This window comes from Mesoplodon densirostris, chromosome 13 (assembly GCF_025265405.1).
Source record: "Mesoplodon densirostris isolate mMesDen1 chromosome 13, mMesDen1 primary haplotype, whole genome shotgun sequence".
Lineage (NCBI taxonomy): Eukaryota > Metazoa > Chordata > Mammalia > Artiodactyla > Ziphiidae > Mesoplodon > Mesoplodon densirostris.
The window spans coordinates 92478089-92488177 of NC_082673.1; the positions used below are offsets into that span (position 1 = coordinate 92478089).

At 66.6% G+C, this 10089-nt stretch overlaps 1 protein-coding gene across 1 annotated transcript; it reads right to left on the reverse strand.

Moving 5' to 3' along the window:
* Positions 1–615: 615 nt before the first annotated feature.
* Positions 616–10089, reverse strand: DGAT1 (diacylglycerol O-acyltransferase 1). The gene is made up of 17 exons (XM_060115557.1): positions 9812–10089; positions 5553–5640; positions 3405–3445; positions 3227–3312; positions 3092–3144; positions 2760–2865; positions 2501–2614; positions 2323–2397; positions 2137–2240; positions 2011–2049; positions 1867–1908; positions 1748–1792; positions 1559–1671; positions 1409–1474; positions 1240–1327; positions 1092–1154; positions 616–998 (listed from the first exon to the last, which is right to left on the reverse strand). The coding sequence occupies exons 1-17, from the start codon at positions 10003–10005 to the stop codon at positions 843–845; spliced, it is 1473 nt and encodes a 490-aa protein (XP_059971540.1). The 5' UTR covers positions 10006–10089; the 3' UTR covers positions 616–842.

The window sequence follows — 10089 nt, forward strand, 5'->3', positions numbered from 1 at the left end:
GCTCTGAGTGGCAAGCTCTGGGAGCCCAAGGGCCACACTCAGGATGTATCGAGTGGACCATCCAGCCCAGTCAGTGCCAAGAAAACAGAGCAGGGCTGGGAAGGGACCGGGGAGGCCTCAAGCCAGCAGTATCAGGGAGGCCCTGGATGAGGGTTGGGTCAGGCCACCTGCCTCATCCCAGAGGCCTAGAGCCCACCCCAGGTGAGCACCCCAGCATGTGGCTGCCCCTCCCCAGGGGCCTGTGGACTTGGCTTGTGTCCTCTGCAGTATTGCCTTGGAGACTATTAGCCCCTCGAGTCAGTCCTGATTCTCGGTCTCTGGCCCCACCCCAAGCTGAAGTCCACTTCTGGGCAGCCCTCAGGCACACGGGGCCTGGGAGTTCTGAGGCCCCACCTTGCAGGACAGGAAGTCTTGGGACGCAGGGAGGTTGTGTCCTGCGCCACGCGCCCCCTCCCACCCCTCCAGCCCAGCCACAGCCGGGCAGCTGCTCCAGGCCCTGGGATGCCGAAGGGACCCAGATTCCCCTCCCATGGTCCAGCCCAAGGGAGGTCGCCCCCGCGGGACTGGGACGGCCACCACCTCCCAGCAGCCCGGTGCTCTGGAGGCTGAGGGAGCTCACTGTGGACAGCACTTTATTGACACAGTCAGATGCCTGGGCAGGATCGGCACAGCTCCCGGAGCACTGGCACCTCCCACGGGCCCAGTCTGCCATCCCTGAGGGGCAGGAGGGTGCCCCGTAGGGGCACAGAGGCAGCATGGACCAGCCAGCCTCTCCCCAGCACACAGGTGGGGGGCGGCTCCAGCCACGGGCAGCGAGGCGAGGCAGGCGGGCCCGGAGCGGCTCAGGCCCCGGCCGTCCGGGCCCCGTGCTGGAGCACGTAGTAATCGTGGACGTACATGAGCACCGCCACCGGCTGCCCGATGATGAGCGTCAGCCACACGGCCGCGTTGCCGTAGTTGCCACGGAAGAAGCGGCCCACGATCCAGGCCAGTGGGATCTGAGGACGGGGGGAGCCCAGTTAGCAGGCCTCGGCGACCACGGGGCTGGCTCCCGGGCGCGGGGAGGGTGCCAGGCCACGTGGGGGACTCACCTGAGCCATCATTCCCGTGAAGGCCCAGAGGCGGAACATGCGCAGAGGGATGCTCACCAGATACTGGGTGGGGGGAGAGGGGCGTCAGCTTTGACCCCTCGGCTACCCCCGCCCGAGGTGGGGCAGGACACACCCACAGGGCACTGACCTCGTGGAAGAAGGCCGAGGCCAGGAACACCCCCGTCCTGGCTGCCCACTTGCTGCTGCCCCTCCGGAGCATGGGCTTGTAGAAGTGTCTGCAGAAGGGAGAGGCCGTGGGGCGGGTGCCCAGGCCATGTGCCGCCCGCCCGCCCGCCGGCTGCAGCGCCCACACCCACCTTAGGCACCACTTGTGTACGGGGATGTTCCAGTTCTGCCAAAAGTAGGTGACGGACTCAGAGTTCCTGGGGGTTGGGAGACGGCGGGTGACCGGGCTGCACCATGGCCCTCCCCCCCCAGCCCCCGGCCCCACACCCAAGGCCACCCACCACCAGTCCCGATAGAACTCCCGGTCTCCGAAGTGCATGAGCTCGGCCACGGCGTTCAGGCAGGAGTGGAACAGCCAGTAGAAGAAGATGAGCCAGATGAGGTGGTTGGGGACCTGCGGGAAGGCGTGTGCCAGGTTCCAGAACACCACCCCCCGCCGCCCACGTGCCCCCACCCACCAGGCTGCTCACCGCCAGCTTCAGGAGGCGCTCGATGATGCGGGAGTAGTCCATGTCCTGCAGAGACAGGGTGCATCTGGCTCCCTCGGTCCCGCCCTCAGACCCCACCCCGCGAGGGCCTGCCTGCTTACCTTGAAGGGCTTCATGGAGTTCTGGATGGTGGGGACCATCCACTGCAAAGAGGGCAGGGGGTCAGCTCTCTGGCCGCCCGAGCTACCCTCCTCCAGCAACTCCCCCCACCCCGCGCAGCACAGCCCCCAGCCCAGTCCGCGTACCTGCTGAATCAGCCCCACCATGAGCTGCGTGAGGAACAGCTGGAGGAGGAAGCAGAGAACAGCGGGCTGAGTCCCCCAGTGCCCCGTGGCCCCGCAGCCCGCGAGGCCCCTAGCCTCCAGCCTCACCATCTCAAGGAGCCGCCGCAGCAGGAAACGCTTTCGGATGCGGGTGGAGCGGGGGAAGTTGAGCTCGTAACACAGGGTGGGGGCAAAGAGGAAGTAGTATAAATCTGCAACGGGAGGGTGGGGTTAGCAGGCCGAGGCCCCGGCCCCCAGCAGCCCCCCTCTCCCAGGCCCTGGCAGGGTTCTCACCGCGGTAGGTCAGGTTGTCAGGGTAGCTCACGGTGCACTGGGCAGCTCCCCCGTTGACCACCTTACCCGCAGCAGCTACGAGCAAGGGGCAGGGCGGGGTGAGGCTGCGATGCTGCCCGGGCCCAGCCACGCAGCAGGTGGCAGCCCCGGGTGGCCCCACCCCCAGGCGGCCCCTCACCAGCCTTGGCCTTGGCCCTGGCCCTGCGTTCTCGGCACCACAGGTTGACGTCCCGATAGGAGAACAGCTTGAGGAACAGGATGGTGTACACCATCAAAGCCAGCACGGAGCCCACTGCGGGAGAGGCGAGCTCAGGCCACGCACCTCCCACCCTGCCCACAGGAGAGCCACGGCCACGGGGGCAGCCCCTGTGGCTCGCCTAGGTCTCTCCTACGGGCCCCAGAGACAGGTTGGGACGGGGGTGAGACGGGCGGCCCACCTGGAGTGATGGATGGAAGCAGGAAGGCCACGGCTGCCGGGAAGCAGAGAGCGGCGGCCAGGTTGACCGCGTGCAGCAGCAGCCCTGCGCGCTCCGTCAGGGCGCCCTGGGTGGGGGGAGCACAGCGCTCAGCTGGGGCCCCCACTCCCCGGCCAGAGGGTCTCCCTAGGGCGTGGCTGCCAGGCCCGAGGTGCAGCCCCTCCCGGGAGAGCCACACACAGCCCCAAACCCTGAATGAAACACAGTGGGACGCGCTGCTGGCCTGCCCTGAGTTTGGCTGGTGAGGCGCAGACCTCCGGGCAGGGCGAGGGGGCCGTGAGGGCGCTGCTTACCACAGCCAGGCGCTTCTCCACCTGGAACGCAGCCACGGCAAAGACGTTGGCCACTGAGAACAGAAGCGCCACAGGGCGGGTTCAGGCCCGAGTCAGCCCTGTCCCCACCCGAGGCCTCCTGGGCACTCAGCTCACCAATAACCAGGCACAGAGCGGGCCAGCTGTAGGGGTCCTTCAGAAACAGAGACACCACCTGGATGGGATCCACCAGGATGCCGTACCTGCAGATGGGCAGGTGGGGGATGAGGGTCTGAGTGGGGGAAGGGCGGGGCCTGAGCTGGCAGTGGGTGGGGCAGGGCCAGGGCCCACTCACTTGATGAGGTTCTCTAAAAATAACCGTGCATTGCTCAAGACCTGCAAGAGAGAGAGAGGGACACGACCCTGTCACCTCTGGCCCCGGAACACCCACCCCAGCTCCTCCCGGCACCCGTGGGTCCGAGCAGCAGCCTCCATCCTGCAGGCCCAGCCCTGTCTGACCTCACGCCAAGCTCCGAGACTCGCAACCCACCCCGCGGGCACCAGTGCAGGGACGGGAAGCCCCTCGGCACTGCCCCCGGCACGCCGATGACAAGGAGCCGACCCCGACACCAGGCACTTCCCAGATGCCTGTGTCTTCAGCAGCAGAAAGAGACCCCCGCCGCCCAGCAGCCCGCGTCCGTCCCACTGAGCTGGTGAGGGCCCCAAGGCCACAGCAACAGTCCCAAAGTCCAAGCCTGCCAGATGGAGCTGCCACCCACGCCCAGGGCACGGCCCTGCCAGTCAGGCCAGTCCTCGCAGAGCCTGTCTGTGTGGCAGGCGCTGCACCGGGAGTGCCCACGCCCTGTGTGGGGTGGTGGGAAGAAGTGGGCCAGAGTCCTGAGAGGCTGGGGGAAGCTGGGCCTGGAGCGCCACACTGTAACTCACGCCCCTGCCCGCCTCGGCCACTCCTGCAGCACCAGCAGCCGAGGATGGAGCCCCCACCACAACAAGCTCTTGCCTTGGCCGGTGGCTGGGTGCCTGGCTTTCCTCTGCAGGGACGGGGACCTGCTCGCCCACCCCACAAGGCACAGGCCCCGTGCAGGTTACGGAAGGTTCTGCAGAAAAGTGATGCTTCTCCAGGGGACACTGGTGGGGTCCCTTACCTGGCTAGTTTCACGAGGAGGTGACAAGCTCAGAGATGCAGGAGCCACCTGCCACACCCTCTCCCAGTCAAACGCCTGACCAGCCAGCTTACCAGGACACATGCGGTCCTACAATGTCACCCAACCTGGTGGTGGCCTGTCCTGAGAGCTCAGAGCTGCAAACAGGCAGCACTGGAGGCCCAGGCTGCAGAGGGAACGCAGCGCGGGATGCGCGTCTCCTACAGGAAGGGTGTGGCAGAGGTACCAGAAGCAGGGGGGAGGCTTTGGGGCGGCAGCAAAGGGCCAGGGGCTGCAGGAGAGCAGACAGTGCCGCCCAGGCAGCTGAGGGCCCGCCCCGCACGACCCGCTCTTCACAAACCCAGCCTCGGCCGGCAGTGGCCTCCAGAGACCAGGGACACATCATCTCCTGGGTCTGGGCTGGCCTACGGCCCGCTCTCCCCTTGCCCAGCCAGCCTCTCACCCACCGGGCCGCATGGTGCCCCACAGCTCCCCAGGGAGCCTCCTGGGGCCACAGACAGGGAAGGTGCGGGAGCCCCTTGTACACGGGCAGCCACGGGAGCCACACCCAAGACAGGCAGACACGTGGGGTGGAGGGTCAAGGGCATCGCGCCACATCAGCCCTGAGTGGCGGGGGCGGGGCCCAGAGAGGCCCCTGTCCCCTGCCTCGCCCGAAGGCTGTACCCTGGAGCGCTGGACTCTAGCTGCCTGTGGGCCAGAGCTGCTGGCCCAGCCCCGCCAAACGCCGGGGGAGCAGGGCCCCTGAAGCAGTGGCCTCGACCAGGCCGCAGAGCGAGGCAGGCGCGGGGCTCCTCGCTCTCACCCGCCTGAGACTGAGGGAGGGGGGCCCGGGGCTGCAGGGCTGAGCCAAGGAGCCGTATTCTCACCGCTGCTCCCCCAAGTCCGGGCCTGCCCGGGGGCTCCACGCCCACGAGGGCCATTTGGAACAGAAGAGGCAACTCCTCACGGCCCACTCCCACGTGCTGCCAGGAGGCCCTGCGCCCACAGCGCCCCTTCCACAGACCCAAGGCCCACCAGCCCATCTACTTCCTGCCCCCACGCCAAGCCAGAGAAGCCCCTCAGGAGACCCCAGTGCCCCTCGGATACAGCCCACGGCACAAAGGCTCCCACGCTAGCCCTGCAGGCGTCTCCTGGGATTCCACAGGGACAAGGGTGGAGTGTGTGCCCTCCGGGAGCCCAGTATACAGCCGCTGCAGGGACCGCCACCGCGATCCCTCTGCACTCGGCCCAGCCATAAAAGCTCTGGCCACCCGCCCCAGGGGGCAGAGCCCGTGCCCCACCTGGCCACAGGTACACCTGCTCCAAGACGCCACCCTACTTACCAGCATCACCACACACCAATTCAGGATGCCACGGTAGTTGTTGAAGCCACTGTCAGAGCTGAACAGAGAATCCTGCAGGCGGTGGCACCTGGAAAGCAGGAGTGGGCACCCGCAGAGCCCCAGGCAGTGAGAACCGCAGGCAAGGCCAAAAGCAGGCCCACGCCTCCCAGCCCTGGCAGACACCTGGGAACCTGGCCAGGCCCAGCCCCTCACTCTGGGCAGCTCACGCCCATCTGCCCACACATCCTACTCCCCATCTATCACCAGAGAGGGGCCAGGCCATGCCAAGCTCTCAGGAACACCCAGAGGCCTGCGGCTCCACGCTGCAGGTGGACGGGGGCACGCCACAGACAGGAGCTGGCTACGCTGGGCCGGAGTGCCCCAGGCTGGGAGCCCACCTCCCTCCGCAGATGCCTCTGGCTGCCGCCACACTCGCTGGCTAAGGAGAGGTGATGGGCCCACAGGAAGAGGCCACCCCAGGGGTCCGGGGGCCCATCTGGCAATGCTGGACAGATGGGGGGGGGCGAATCTGCCTTTGCAGTCGGCCCAGCCCACCACCCAGTGAGCCAAGGGCCCCAGTCCAACCGCCTCCTCCCTCCATTTGGCCCACGCAGGTCCCAGCGGGCACCGGCACCCAGGCGCTGGGCGCCTGATGGCAGGGAGGTCTACAGTAGAAGCCAGCAGAGGCACTTTCGGTGCCCCCCGCCCATGAGCGCTCCCACCCAGTTCCGGGGTTGGGGGACACAGACGCAGACCCTCACGTCCCTGCCTGATCCTCAGGGTGAGGCAGAGGTGGAGGGGCCACAGCACGGCGGGGCAAGGCTCAGACCTGGTGCTGGTCCTTGGCTGCAGGCCCGCCTCCCCCAAGTGCCCTGCCACCAGGAGGCCGTCCACGGCATTGAGCAAGGCGTCCGGTTTTGTAAGAGGTGAAGCCAGGGCCTCCCCTTCCCTCCCGCAGACACAGCTCCACCTCAAGCGGCACCTGGGGCACAGGGGAAGAGAGGCCTCCGGGGGTGGCCCTGCCTCTGTGGCGGGCCTGGCTACGGCTGGGGTCGGCACTCAGAGGGCCGCACCCAGGAGGTGGAGGGCCAGGGAGGACGCGACGCCACTCAGCATCTTCAGCCAGGGCAGTGCTGACGGTCTGACCTCTGCCTTCCCAGACCGACCGAGGTCTGCCCACAGCTGGCCCACCCGCCTCTCCCAGTCACAGGCCTGGCCTCCTTGCACCTGCCCTCGAGCGCCATCCTGGACCACGCGCAGTGGGGCTGTGAGCTCCACCCCGGGCCCTCTTCTTCCTGAGTTTCTGCACGTGCCTTTCGGAGAGGCAAGCAGAGCTCCAAGGCCCAGCTCCCCAGAGAGGACAGTCTCTGGGCCTCTCCACTGGACGGGCTTGCCCAGAACCCTCCCCCAAATTCAGGCTAATTTGCTTTTACTGGAAGCGTCCCGAAGCCACCTCATGCCAAAACCTGCCAACCGCCATCTGCGTGTCCACGCCCAGCTCGACACGCCCAGGGGACTGTTTCACAACAGCGTGACCCCTGCCCGCTTTGGGCCATTGAGAAGACCACACCGACTTCATGTGCAGCAATCTCTAAGATGAAAATGGGGGTGGGGGAAGGGTGGCGTTTTCCAAACCTGACAACAAATAACATTACAAAAGCTCTTCCAGATCGCTGCTGTCCGGCTCCTAAGGCCTTCCCCAAGCCACCCACACCCGCCCCTCGGGTCCCTCCACCGGCCTTCTGACCATCCCCAACCCAGGCAGCTCTGTGCCCCAAGAGGTCGGAGAGCCCGACCCAGGGAAGGAAGCCCACTACCCACCAATCCCCGAAGAGGTCCAGCCTTGCCGATGCAGTCAGCTGCAGTGGACCAGAGGGCACCAGGCATGGTTGGCATGGACGCGGGGCCTGGCCGCCTTGCCCAGAGCTCTGTCACCCTCTCCCCTACTGCAGGCGCTGCCCACGCCTCTGTGCCCTCCAGCGGCCCGCCCACCTGCTCCCAAGTCCCACCCAGCCAGCAGGGCCATTCTAACTCATCACAGGTATCACCTCTTTCGCCACCTCACACCAGCACTGGGAGGCGGGCACACGGGGAAACTGAGGCTCTCACCGAGGTTCAAAGCCTGCCCAGAGGCACAGACCCAAGTGTGGACCACACACACAGGACCACACGGTCCAGCTCCAGGGCCAGTTAGGACAAGGAGGGGGCAGGGTGCCAGCTCGCCTCCCAGCTGCCACCCCCTTGGCACTTCCTCCAGTTGGGTGGGCTCCCCGTGTCCTCAGTCCCTGCTAGAGAGGGAGAAACAGAGGACACCCCAGAGACAAACCCCTGGGAGAGCCCCACGACAAGAAGGCCCTGCCTGGAGGGCGCACAGGGGAGTGTGGTGCACCTGAAAGGAATGAGCTGGCGGGCAGGGCTAAAGGGGCGGCCCTCCTTCCAGCCCCACCCAGAGCCTGACCGAGCCGCCAGGCCAAGGTGAGCAGGAAGTGCTGGGAGGGGAGGGAGGAGGAAGGGGGAGGAACAAGCAGGGGGGAGAGGCGGGGGCAGAGGCCAGATGCCAGGAGGGCAGACACAGCAAGGCCTGGTTCTGCCCCAGGAGACGCGACCCCTGCGGCGTCTGGCATGAGGGACAAGCACACATAGGCTGTGTGTCCTGCAGACCAGAGGGGACTTGCTGTGGCCCGTCCCTGCCACCTCCTGCTCCTCTTCCCAAGGGTGCAGACCTTGAGGGTGGGCAGGCAGGGCTCCTGCTCACTCAGCCCAACTAGCAGGAGTACAGGGGAGGCTTCTGGCCACCTGGCCTGCGTAGAGCAGCAAAGTGACTGCCCACCCAGGGTGACAGCTTGGCCCAAAGCTGGCACCCCCCCATCTCATACAAAATGACCCCAAATCCCACCCCCTCCAGAGGGAGATGGAGCCAGCCACGCCCCTGCCTCCTGGAGAGGATCATGTGGGGAGTTGGCAGAGGGGACCCTAGGACACTCCTATCCTCGGCACCCTCCCTCAGTCCCACCTCAGGCCCACAGGAAGCCAGCACCCCTCCTAGGGCCGCCCTCCTCCCCATGGTGCCGTCATGGACTCTGCGCCAGACCTTTGCTCACACTGCTCAGTGCTGAGACTATCTTATCTCCCAGGTGAACCGTGTGCACCCCAAGGGCAAGGACAGTGCCTGCACCACAGGCCCTTGCCCATCCCCTCCCCACAGTACCCAGTGAAGAAAGCCTCGGTTCTTCTTTAATGAGAGGGCAAATCCTTGCCAACCCACTGACAGGTTGCCCACTTCCTCCTTGACAATCTCTAGCTCTGGAGCTGCTTCCAAAGCCAGAGTCCCCGAGGGCCCCTTGGCCAGGATGAAGGCTACGGTGGGGGGAGGGGGCGTGGAGGATGGCAGAGGGATCGGCTGGAGCCAGCTGCAGGACTTAGCCAATGCCCAGGTGGGCCAGGTCCTCTCCATCAGCCACGGCTTGCTCCCCACCCCCTTCCCATCAGTCCTTCAGCTAAGCAGGGAGACCACCTGTGGATGTGCCCACTTCAAACCCCTCTCCTGTACCCCAGCCAAGGGTGAGAGTCCCAATACAGGACCCATCTCTGACCCTAGAGCAGGCATTTGTGCTGGTACTACAAGCAGGACCCCAGGCCAGTCAATCACTGGGTAAAGGATGAGGAACCTTTGTGAAGACCATTCTTGGGAGGGTCTGCAAGGAAAGAGAAACCCTCTCGCACTGCCCCCTGCCCCTTTCCTCAGGCAGTCCCAAGCTCCTGCTGGCCCACTCCCCAGCCAGCCCACCCTCCTCTGGGAGCCTTATCTACCCACAAGGCACCCCTCACAGCCCTGAGGGGCCCCCTTCATCACACACCGCCAGACGCCATCCATCTCCTTCCAGGAAGAGGATAGTATGGGTGGCTGGAACCAGCCCACCTCTGGGCTCACCCTGGGAAAGAGCCTCAGGACCCACCTAAAGATGTGCAGAGGGAGGGGCGTCTGGAAGCTGGGCCGCTGCCGGCTCCCCTCGGCGCCCCCACCTGTGTGACCTTGTCAGGCGACCCTCCACCCCTAACCTCCCCCTAAGTTTCCCCGCGGAGGCCCAAGGGGCACACCTGTCCACGCAAAGTCCGGAAGCCAGGCTCTCGGACTCGGAGCCCAAGCGCCAGTCTCTCGGGCTCGGAATCCGAGCTGCAGCGGACACGCCTGGCGGAACAACGAGGGTCGCGCAGGCCCCGGGTCGGGGTCAAAGGTTAGGGGTCAGGCGCACCGCTACCTCAAATCCCACTGGTCGCTGCCCACGTCGACGTCTCCGTCCTTGTCCTTCTCCGGGGCAGGCGCGTCCCCCGCGGCGCCCACGTCCCGTACCTCCTCTTCCGCCGCCGCCGCGGGACCGCTGCCGCCCTGGCTCGAGGGCCGCGACCCCGTCCTCCGGCGCCGGGAGCCGCTCGCGCCGCTGCGATCGCCCATGGCCTCAGCCCGCACCCAGCTGCGGCGGAGTCGTGGTCCACCGTGCTCGCAGCGCCCGAGGCCCGAGGCCCCGCCTCCGGACCC